We start from the raw sequence: 11122 nt of genomic DNA on the forward strand, positions 1-11122 counted from the left end.
CAAAAAGTACAAGGTTTGAAGTACTACGCGTAATCCTTTTTCTCCTTATTCTCCTTGTTTCAAACTCATAAATCAAAACCCACCAAAATAACTTTTTTTTTTAATTCCATGGCATCAAATGGACTTTCATCTTCTCAACCTTTGATACCTATATTCAAAGGTAAAAATTACCATTTTTGGTTTATTAAGATGACTTTATTCAAGTCTCGACAGTTATGGGACTTAGTTTAGAATGGATATGAAGAACCCGAAGGAAATCAGGCGGGTGAGCCCTCCGCATAACTACGGGAAAACCGTAAGAAGGATTCCAAGGCTCTTTTGTTCATCCAAATGGCAATGGATGATGAGATTTTTCCGAGAATTTCAGGAGCTACAACTTCCAAAGAAGCATGGGAGATTTTGAAACACGAGTATTTGGGTGATAAGAAGGTAATTACCGTCAAACTCCAAACCCTCCGTCGTGATTTTGAGACACTCTTTATGAAAAAAGAAGAGTCTGTGCAAATGTTTTTATCTAGAGTGTTTATTTTAGTTAATCACATGAAATCATTGGGTGATTCAATAAGTAATGGAACTGTTGTGAGCAAAATTTTAAGGAGTTTAGGCTCAAAGTTTGATCATGGTGTTGCTGCAATTGAAGAGTTTAGAGATTTATCTACCTATAAATTTGATGAATTGTTGAGCTCTTTGATGGCCTATGAAGATAGAATGAATAGGTCTAATGAAAAGGTAGAAGAAAAGGCTTTCTCAGTGAAAGGACAATTGTAATACTACGGTTTTCTATGTCTTTGGGTACTCTATCGAGTGAGACTTACTCTTTTTTTTTGGTGAAATGTGAGCAGGTTTCCATTAATTGAAAAATAGTCAATTACAACATCATTTCAAATTTCTAGTACTAACCACAGCTAAGTTAAAATATCTAAACTAGAGAGCCATAGCTGATCTTGGCTAGTAACAAAACGTGGAAGCAGTTGACTGATTCTAGCATGAATCAACCTCTTCAAATCTCTCACAATATTCCTAGGCAATGTAAGCTGCATATTCAGTCGGCAGTTGTTCCTCTCCATCCAAATGGTATACCAGCAGGCCATCTTTGCCATTCTGCACACCTGTTGCTGCAACTTAGAGCACCTCCTTGCAGGAACCAAGTTCGATTTGCCGATTCTCAATCTGTCCCATAATGCACTTACTATATAAACAATCTTCAAACAGATGGGCATGTGTTTCAATGCCATCCTCACACAGCACACAGTCCTTAGAATCAGAAATCCCATGAGCATGTAATTTTTCACGAGTATTGAGCGCCTTATGATAAATCAACCAAGCTATGAAGGCATGCTTAGGGATATTCCATCTATCCCCAAACATCAGAATACCAAGACAAAGGTGGGTGTTGACCCTGTATCCAAGCATATCCAGACCCTACTGAGTAGCCTTTAGGATCAGCTACCCAGCAGTTATCCACAAAAACAGCATTCAATTTCATTCTGATCTTACAGATGTTCCTCCAATTCCAATTGGAGTCACTAGGAGGCACATAAGTAGACCAGTCATTCCCTTTCATATAAATATGATCAACCCATTGAACCCACAGTCTATCTGCCTAGTGTGACTTACTCTGTCGAGTAAGTATGTTTGTACGCAAAACAGTTGCTGACCTGATGGGTACTCGATCGAGTACGTGTGGCACTCGATCGAGTAAGGGGCACTCGATCGAGTAAGTCACTTACTCGATTTAACTTACTCGATCGAGTAAGTGAGTTTTTACGGGTTGTTTGTCGGATTTTGATAGCAACGCGAGAAGGTTATAAAAAGATATTTCGGCATTTCTTTGCACTCTTACTTCATTATAAGTTTCACAAAAGAGAAAACAAGGTTACGTAGTTCCCCTCTCTCACATTGCTATCAAATCCTAAGGGCTGGAGTCGTCGGATCATTGAGTTCTTTACACCGTTGAGTTCATCGCGTCAAGGGTAAGATTCTTGTATAATTTTTATAGTGATTCGTTGAGTTTGTTCAAAACCCTAATTGGGTAATTTGGGGGTTTTTGGGTGTTTGATTGGCTTAGTAGTAATTGCATGATTGTATATGTGTTTATAGGAGGAGATTTCGTAGAAGAGCATTTTGATTAGCTGCTTGTGACGATCTTAGTGATTTCTGTTCCATGTAGGGTTTTCCCTACTCAGTACTAGTTACATGATATGTGTGGTGATTTGTGCTGTGGTTAGTGTTGTTGATTGTTTCAGACGATTGTTGAGTTGTATTGTGATTGCTGATTGTCTGTCTGTGTTCTTCGGGACGTGTCCGTGGCTGAGTGGAGTCACTTGCGAGAGTGGCTTCAAGCCCATGATTCGCCTTCTGTGGAACCCGCCACAGAAGGGATGTGCACATTAATGGACGTGGGTTTTCGCTCGATGGAGATGAGCGGGGATTTGGTGGGTACGGCTGCGGTCCCCCACTGGCGGTGTGGAGTATCTGTTGCGATGGGTACTCTGGCAGGGCTACACACTTTAGTGTGTAGTCAGTTACGTGGTGATTATTCATAGAGACCGGGGTTTGATGTGACGATTTTGCTGTTTGGTAGTTGTTGTATTGTATGTTATTTTATGTAATCAGTACTGACTCCGTTTAAATGTTTTAAAAACTGTGGTGATCCATTCGGGGGTGGTGAGCAGTTATTGAGCAGGTATGTGACGATGCGTATGGGATAGCTAGGATGAGTCACCACGATGCAGTTTAGAAGTCTTCCGCTGTGTCTTACATTTATTTTTATAGTCCTTTGATAGTAGACAGTTTTGAGAATTTATAATTCTCTTTATAGGTTTTGGCTTTGGCATGTAATCACGTTAAACGTTATTTACTATTTAATTATGTTTCTTTATTGTCTGATGATTATTATTGCCTCGGGTAACCCTGATGGTGACGTTCCTATACCTGAGCGGTCATGGTAAGTCACTTGGAGTATGGGGGTGTCACAAAGTGGTAGGAGCTAATGCAAAGACTTGGGAGACATCCTAAAGTCGAATTATAACGATAGGTCACACGCCCAAAACGGCCAAGAAACGAGTGAGTTATGACCGTTTTACGAAAACTGGACAGTGCTAAGAAACGCGTAGGGTACTCGATTGAGTGGCCCTACTCGATCAAGTGCATCCCTTGTTACTCGATCGAGTAGCCCTTACTCGATCGAGTAGCCCTGGTAATTGGTTTTACGTGTCTCTGACCTTCACCTACTCGATCGAGTGGCCTGTACTCGATCTAGTGACCCTTGTTTTGGGTCCTATGCTTATCTTTTGACTTCCGTTGCATAATATGTTTAATTCGAAGGTGTTATTTTGCTTCTTTATGCATTGTTTTACATGTATGTTGGTCGTGATGCGTAAGTTACCCAATCTTATGATGTAAAGAGTGGCACCTGTGGTGAGTATGAGTTCGGTGGGAGGACATGAGTTATATGTGGTTCTGATAGATAGTGGAGAAAGGAAAGGAACTTTGATTACCTGATTGAGGCATGGAGCATGTTTCGTGGGATGAGATGAGTGATATGATTGTGTGATAAGTAATGTAAAACTAAGTGAATGTGGGCAAGGGGTAATGTAAGTTTATGGAACGTGAGAATGAAAAGATTGAAATGAGAGATGCAAATTGTACGTGGTAACTTTGGATGTTTCAGGATTACGAGGGGAGGTAGTTATGACTCGGTGGGTTGAGAATATATATATAATGGAAAGGTCGTTATAGGTAAATGGAAAGAAATGGCGTATAAAGAGCTTAGATTGAGTTATGCAGCGATATGGGTTTGCAGATAGCGAGTGAATTTGGGAATTTGTATTATCAAGAGGTGAAACTAATATGTGATTTCCTTGGACAAGTAACGGTATGAAATGAGTTTTGGGAATTAAAAAAAAAAAGAAAAAAAAAAGCAGTGTGAGTGATAACATGAGATGGTCTGGACTGATTGGTGATAACTGTGAGTGATAGCATGATAAGAGAGGATCCAGAGTCAGAAAGAGTGAGATGATATCGATAAGAAATAATGGGATTTGAGTTTGAAGCAATGAGAAGGTAACCGAAGTACTAAAGAGTTAGGAAGAAGTAATAAGGAGTTTTATGGTTAATTGATTTTGTTGAGTAAAAAAGAAAAGAATAAGGGGAGTAAAACTAGGAAAATGTTTCACCGGAGTTACGTGATATAAAAGTAAAGAATCGTCGAGAGGTATGATACTATCATGAGGATTTGAGTTAAAAGTTATATAGGAGTTCCAGGACGACATGATAATCATGAGTTTCGAGGAATTAAGGAAAGTAAAAAGCGGGGTAAATAATTTGCACGATATGAGATCTTGGTGGTGAGTTGGGTGACGATACAATTAAGGATGGATTTGGAATTAATGTTGAGGTAATTTGGTTGATGGGTTTGATGTTAGTTATTCGGGATGTTAACCAAAGATAGGAAAGAAACCGTGATGTTTAGAGATGAGTGTAAGAGGCTTGATGTCCGAACGATGGTAGTTTTGAGGTGTTGTCACTAGTGGTTAAGGGTGATGATAAATAGGAAAGATGGCCATTCTAAAGAGGTTGATTTTGTAGAGACATGATTGATATGTACGTTTGTGGGGAAGTATAAGATGTGGTCTTAGGAGGCGGTTGCTAGTGGTTGAGTAGTAGCTGTATGGTTATATTTGGCAGGGGATGATGGTTATGCGAATGGAGGAATGTGTTTTGGGCGAGCGGTAACCTTTATCAGGTGGTAACTTACGTGATCAGGATTGACTAGTTGGATGTGATTATGGGTCTATGATGTGTATAAACGTTTGTGTGAGGTTCTGACCTCACGATAAGTGGTCTGGTGTGATAGTCATAAAGTTGTTATCTAAATGTTCTGTAATATATGTTGGATACGGTAACCTAATGAAAAGATGTTCAAAAGTGATAATTTGAGTGATCTGGCATGACTGGTTATACTTGTATGTATTCATGATATATGTTATTCCGTGATATGGTAAGGGGATGATATTCATGAGGTTATTATCTATTTAATTCATATAATATGTTGCGTTGTGATTTAGTAAAGTGGATTTGAGTAAGTTTTTTTTTTTCTTGTCCGATAATTTATGTTGAGTCAGTGTTTATGGGATTGTGTAAGTTGTGATGTCTATCGATGTGGTTGTGGTGCCTCGGGTGGTGATCTGGGCACGGTACTTCGTGTTGTGATGCGGGTATTTTCGCACTGTGGTGCGGCTGTTGGTGACAGTGTTGTGATGCCGTTGCCGGTTGTGGTGGAGTAGGCGGGATGATTATGATAGGAGTTCTCAAAAGTACATACCAGTTATACATAGATTTTTGTGTTGTTTCCTGCTGCTTCCTATGAGTTTCGGTTTGTACAGATAGACGATTGTTCTATTTATTTATGTTTCTTACCAGTTTCAGTTTGGGAGTGAGGGTAGAGTATGGTATGGAAGAGAGTTAGGAATGTTTCTGTGTTGTCATGGTATAGTGATTTTCTATTGATGGGACACAGTGTGAGTGGTTGTTACAGTAATTTTGATCTTGTTTTAAGATGAGGCATTGGTAGACATAGTAGTGGCAAGTGAATAGTGGAACAGGTGTCATTCTGATCTGAGAGCTGCAAGTGGTTTATAATATTTTGTTGAGACAATGAGTGTAGGGTGTTGGGAATTAGTGTCATGTTAAGTTATGTATGAGTTTTGCAGTAATGAAAGGAAAGAATTTGAGGATCTAGTGTGAGTGTAAGTAACAAGTGTGGATCGTGAGTTAGGCTTTTGGCGATAGGGGTTTTATATAGAGAGGTATGTTGTGTTGCGGTAATGTGGAAGAGTTGGAGTGTTGGTTATGCTAAGGATTTTGTGGTATTGGTTAGATGGAGTGCAAAATGAATTGAAATATGAGAACTGTTTAAGTAAGAGAGCCTTGGAAATAGGAATGGTTATAGAAATGAGGTTATAGGCGGTTATCTTTGACATGTGATGGTGATGAGGATAATGAGATGATATAGCTAAGGATTTAGTATTAGTGAGTTACGAGGACGTAACATTTGTCTTAAGAGGAGTAGGATGCGATAAAAGAGAGTTTCATGGTTGTGCATGCTGTAATATAATTGGAAGTAGAGTGTTAGTGTAGCATAAAGGATGGATTTGTTTTGTGGTTGATATTGTTAAAAGGCCATGGCCATGCTTGTAGTAGTGTGATGTCCAGGAGTGTGAGAATTCTTAGATAGTGTTGACAGTTGGGCGAGGATGTTTATGAGTTTGATAGTGTTGACAGTTGGATGATGATGTTGAGTGGGAGTAAACTTCGAGGACGAAGTTCCTTTTAAGGCTGGTAGAATGTAACTGTAACACCCCCATATTCAGAGGAGCCTTAACTAGGCCTTCCTTAGCATATAAGGGCGTTACCATCTCGGTTGCCCGAGGGTAGTAATAATCAAATGTCGATAAAAGAACTATTATATTATATTACAAGCGATTTAAACCAACAAACGATATGAAAGATACAACTCAAAGACTACTCGCTAAGACTATCGAATCTCGTGAAGACTCATCCCTGCCCAGACTCCAGCTATCAAAAATATCAGCACCTGCTAAGACCGACTGCTCACCATAAGGGATCACGGCAGACACATAACAAACAAACAACCACACAAGGTCAATACTGAGATTAAATACACCAATCGCAACTATAATTAACAACACAATACACGCTGCCATCCTCATACACAATCACGATAACCCAACCAACCTCCGTCACTGACTGTCCACCAGACCAGCCCTGCCAGTGGGGTACCGCAGCCGTTCCCACCTAAGCCCCGCTCATTATATCGAGCGATAACTCTGTCCATTAATGTGCACATCCTCTTCCGTGGCGGGTTCCACGAAGGGCGAAACTAGGGCGTGAAGCCACTCCCGCAAGTGACCCCACTCAGCCGAGAACGCATCTCGAGAACTAGAGACCACAACCACAATCACAATCACAGCCGTCACAATACAATTACGATATTAAACAACCACAATACAACCACAACGACCGACACGCTAGACCATCTACAGAAACTGAGTAGGCGAACCTAACTTTAAGCAACCGCAACCAATCCATGTCGACAAAGAACATATCCAGCGACCAAGTAAAGCCTATAACCACAATACAATTATCTATTAATAACAAGCAAACCCTAACTGTAAAGAACAAGGACACGGATGATGATTATGACATACCTATTGGGAGAAACTCAGCAAAAGATCGCTACCCGACTCAAGTGACGCTCTCCTAAGGCACAAGGATCTTCAAAAGGCTTCCATGGAGCTTTTGAGGTGAAGGGAAGGGAAAGAGGCGATTGAAGGATAGGAGGAAAGTGGCGGAAGTGATATGCGGATTTAACAAAACGCGATATAAAACTCTCGCTGAAAACTCGGTACTCGATCGAGTACCCAACATACTCGATCGAGTGGCCCCCTACTCGATCAAGTAACCTAGCTACTCGATCGAGTAGCCTCTACTCTATCGAGTACCACTCATAACACGCAACCCAAGATGGTTTTGGCACGCAATTCTAAGACTACTCCCGCTCCCAAGGTCAGTCAACGCTGGTCAAAGGGTCTCTAAAAGGGCATGTATTACAGTCTTCCCCCCTTAAAAGAACTTCATCCCCGAAGTTCAACTCACCTATCTCACGCACAAGACACGGAAAAACACGACATCACTAATCTTCCTGCTCAAATCACTGCTCCTTGGAAATATCGTCCCCCCCATGTCATCATCATCACCGTCTATGCTTTGTACCTATCAACTCTTACAACTATCATGCAAACAGTATCACCGTTAAATGTCACTCTATATGTATGCATCAATTCTTACAAATTATTATATATCAAACATCGACCTTGCCATACGAGCCAACACAAACGACCATCACTCATCATATGATAACGACTATCAACCCGAAACGTATCTCATGTCAACCTCATACTGCACAACTAACACCACTGTGTTACTCACTAATTCATTCTATTATGACACATCGCGCCACAACTGGCTCTTTATAACGGTCCTTTACAACATACTATCATATTCATTTCAATGAACTAAAGTAACCACTTACACTTCATATAAGCAATGTGACCAAAGTACTACAACGACAACAAAACATTGTAACGAGTAACAACATAACACAACAAAACATTGTAAACGTATAACCATATAACTTCAAATTCAGCCTTTTTATTTTGCGACATTACTCTTCCCCTCTAAAAGGAACTTCGTCCCCGAAGTTCACCACCAAAATTACAACACATTTTACTTATTACTTGATTCATAACATGTATTAGAAACATATTATTTATTATGGACATTACTCGCTAAGCATAAACTCGTTAAATCACTAATCGTATACAAACCCAGGATAACTTGCTTGCCGTCGATAAAGCACGTTAGTATCGTATGCACAAACGTACGAAGAAATGTAACTTCAATGAATGAATGGTAATATGGCATATGTAATATTAAAACAATCAAGAAATCGTCGCCACTTCACTAATTGTTACAAACACGCATATAAAACCGAAACTTGACTTCCAACATATGAAATTAACGGTTCAAAGGTGTTACTACGCACTAATAACCACATTAAACATCAAACTTGCAATTATAAAACAATTGAACATTTCTAATTTTCGAAAACCTCCTGTAACAGTGCTACTCGATCGAGTAGGTAGCGGTACTCGATCGAGTGCCATGCTACTCGATCGAGTGTCTTGGCTACTCGATCGAGTAGCCCACAGATCAGAATGATTTTTATCCCACTTTCCTGCAGCTACTCGATAGAGTACGGGGTACTCTGTCGAGTACCTACAGTCATGATGCCTTATAAGACTTGTCGTAAGCCATCATACATAAACATAGTTGTCATATAATCCGAGTCGGGATGACTCCCCGACTCCCAACATCCTGCAATAAGCTCAAAATATCCAATCCGGCCTTATGGCCAACAATACAAGTCCATAACTAAGTCTCAACGAAAACAACTACTAAAGTCTAACAACACTACCAACATCTAAACCAACTACCATCAACAAAGATAAGAACAAGGAGTATCACTCCTCCTGCTGCTGCTGCTGCTCAACCATCACCTCATCATCACCACCACCGCCAGAAGTACCTGCTCCTGATGACCCAATCCCCGCATCCACTCCTGCTCCAACTCCCGGGCTCACGTACCATGGGGTCAAGCCACCATAGGCAAAGGACTAAGGTGTCCCCCACGTCGACTGATCCACCCCGTAGGAATGGAAAACCCCTGTGTAGTCCCCAACTCCACTCCACCAAACCGGATGCGGTCCTTCGGTCCCTATCCCCTGAGCGTACGCCATCTCGTGCATGTTCCGGAGTGTCAAGGTAGATGACACTCTCTCCGCTAAGTAGCTGGATCGCGTCACCGGGGTGTCGAGGTAAGGGTAGCACGGAAAAGGATGCTGCTGCTGCTGTGGTGCTACCGGCCGTGGCCTAGTCTCCGAGGTCCTCTCCCTCACTCGACGGGGTCCTCTCCCCAACCTAGGTCTCTCCACCGCCACGACCAACGCATTCTCGCCCTTCTTCGGCTCTGGCATCACCTTGAGAATCGTGTCATCGATGAGGTAGGTCTGCAGATGGCGGGGTCTATCAACATCCTCCTCCTCCTCATCATCGGAGTCCACCGTCACTACCGCCGGCTCTAAGGGCTCCGTTGGTGGGAGGTGCTCAGGAGCTGGAATTTTCATCCAACTCACGCCCCACACCCTCCAAGCTAAGCTACCGTCAGCCAAAGTCCTCAACCATTTCAGGTCGAGATAGTAGTCACGATCCATAGTGGGCACTGGGGTAGCTAGAGGCACGTACTCCGAAGAAGCCTCGAAAGAGGTTAGCTTTTTCACTAAGAGTGGCGATGGCGCCACAACTCAATCTTAGGGAAGAGGCGGTGGCCATCAAGGCAAGGGCAAAGACAAACAATCGAAGGAGCATTAAAGACCACTTTCTGGTCCGCTCCGGTTCAAGTAAGACATCGAAGTAACACCTCATGGTTGTTCGACATCGATATCCGGTCGATCATAAAGGAGGTTCGAGAGAGAACGAAGAAAGATCCTCAATGTGACATGCTGAACATCATTAATCAGCATGTTACTCGAGGTAGGGGCTGGTTTCCCGGTCAGACAAGGCATTAGGCGGCATACACCGCACTCAGCAGGGATATCAGTGATGGAGTCCTTTGGAGGCTTGGCTAACCCAAGGTGAGAAGCAAATTGGTCCATAGAAAGCAAGAAACTAGTGTTCATCAACCGAAACTCAACGGTCTGGCCAGCGGAGTCATAGATAAAGGAGCTCATAAACTCCAAGGTAAGAAAAGGATAAGAGTGTTAACTCAGCCTATACAAACCCATAAGGCCCAAGGTCTCAAATATGTGACGGACATCCGTCTCTATCTCCAATTCCTCCAACAAAGTAGTATCTATACACCTCGTTGGTCTCATCTTGCGTTTTTGTAAAACTACAAAACGCTCTCATTGTTGAAATCAACAAAAACCACGAAGGGTACTCCGGGGCTCGGGTACCACAGGTCCACTCCCTTCCCCCATCTCAGGTGGATTACCCCTCCCCCGTTTACTTTGACGAGTTCCTATATTCAGTCTCGACATCTGTTTCAGCATGTGACTTAAGCAACTTGCATAAACACGTAAAGCATATACTTCATGTAATTTGGACTTTACATACTCAGTTAGGCACTCAAATTCACCAACAAATTGGACATGTGAAGCACATAATTCATGCCATTAACTTTGAATATTCATCTAGGTACACACATTCACCAGCAGTCTCCCAAATTTGATATATATAAACTCGTTTCTGACTATTCATAAGCCCACGATTGTGAACGATTTATCATGGTGAATACACATGCTCAACAAATTCGAATATCCTAGCGTGATTCTAAAGGTTGTTCCAAACACACTTCTAATCACATGTGAGCCATTGTTACTAGTTCATGGAAAAGAGTAACTTAGAACATATCATCATCACCCTTCAATATTATGAACAACAACTTAATTAAATTTTTCAGACGGTCTTTACAGCTGTA

General features: G+C 41.6%; 1 protein-coding gene across 1 annotated transcript; it reads left to right on the forward strand.

Annotated features, from left to right (window-relative positions):
* Positions 1-330: 330 nt before the first annotated feature.
* LOC141628204 (uncharacterized) lies at positions 331-768 on the forward strand. The gene has a single exon (XM_074441375.1). The coding sequence runs from the start codon at positions 331-333 to the stop codon at positions 766-768; it is 438 nt and encodes a 145-aa protein (XP_074297476.1).
* The last annotated feature ends 10354 nt before the right edge of the window (positions 769-11122 follow it).

This window comes from Silene latifolia, chromosome Y (assembly GCF_048544455.1).
Source record: "Silene latifolia isolate original U9 population chromosome Y, ASM4854445v1, whole genome shotgun sequence".
Taxonomy (NCBI): domain Eukaryota; kingdom Viridiplantae; phylum Streptophyta; class Magnoliopsida; order Caryophyllales; family Caryophyllaceae; genus Silene; species Silene latifolia.

Coding starts and splice junctions, on each gene's coding strand:
- LOC141628204 (XM_074441375.1), top strand. CDS start 331: ATGGCAATGGATGATGAGATTTTTCCGAGAATTTCAGGAGCTACAACT.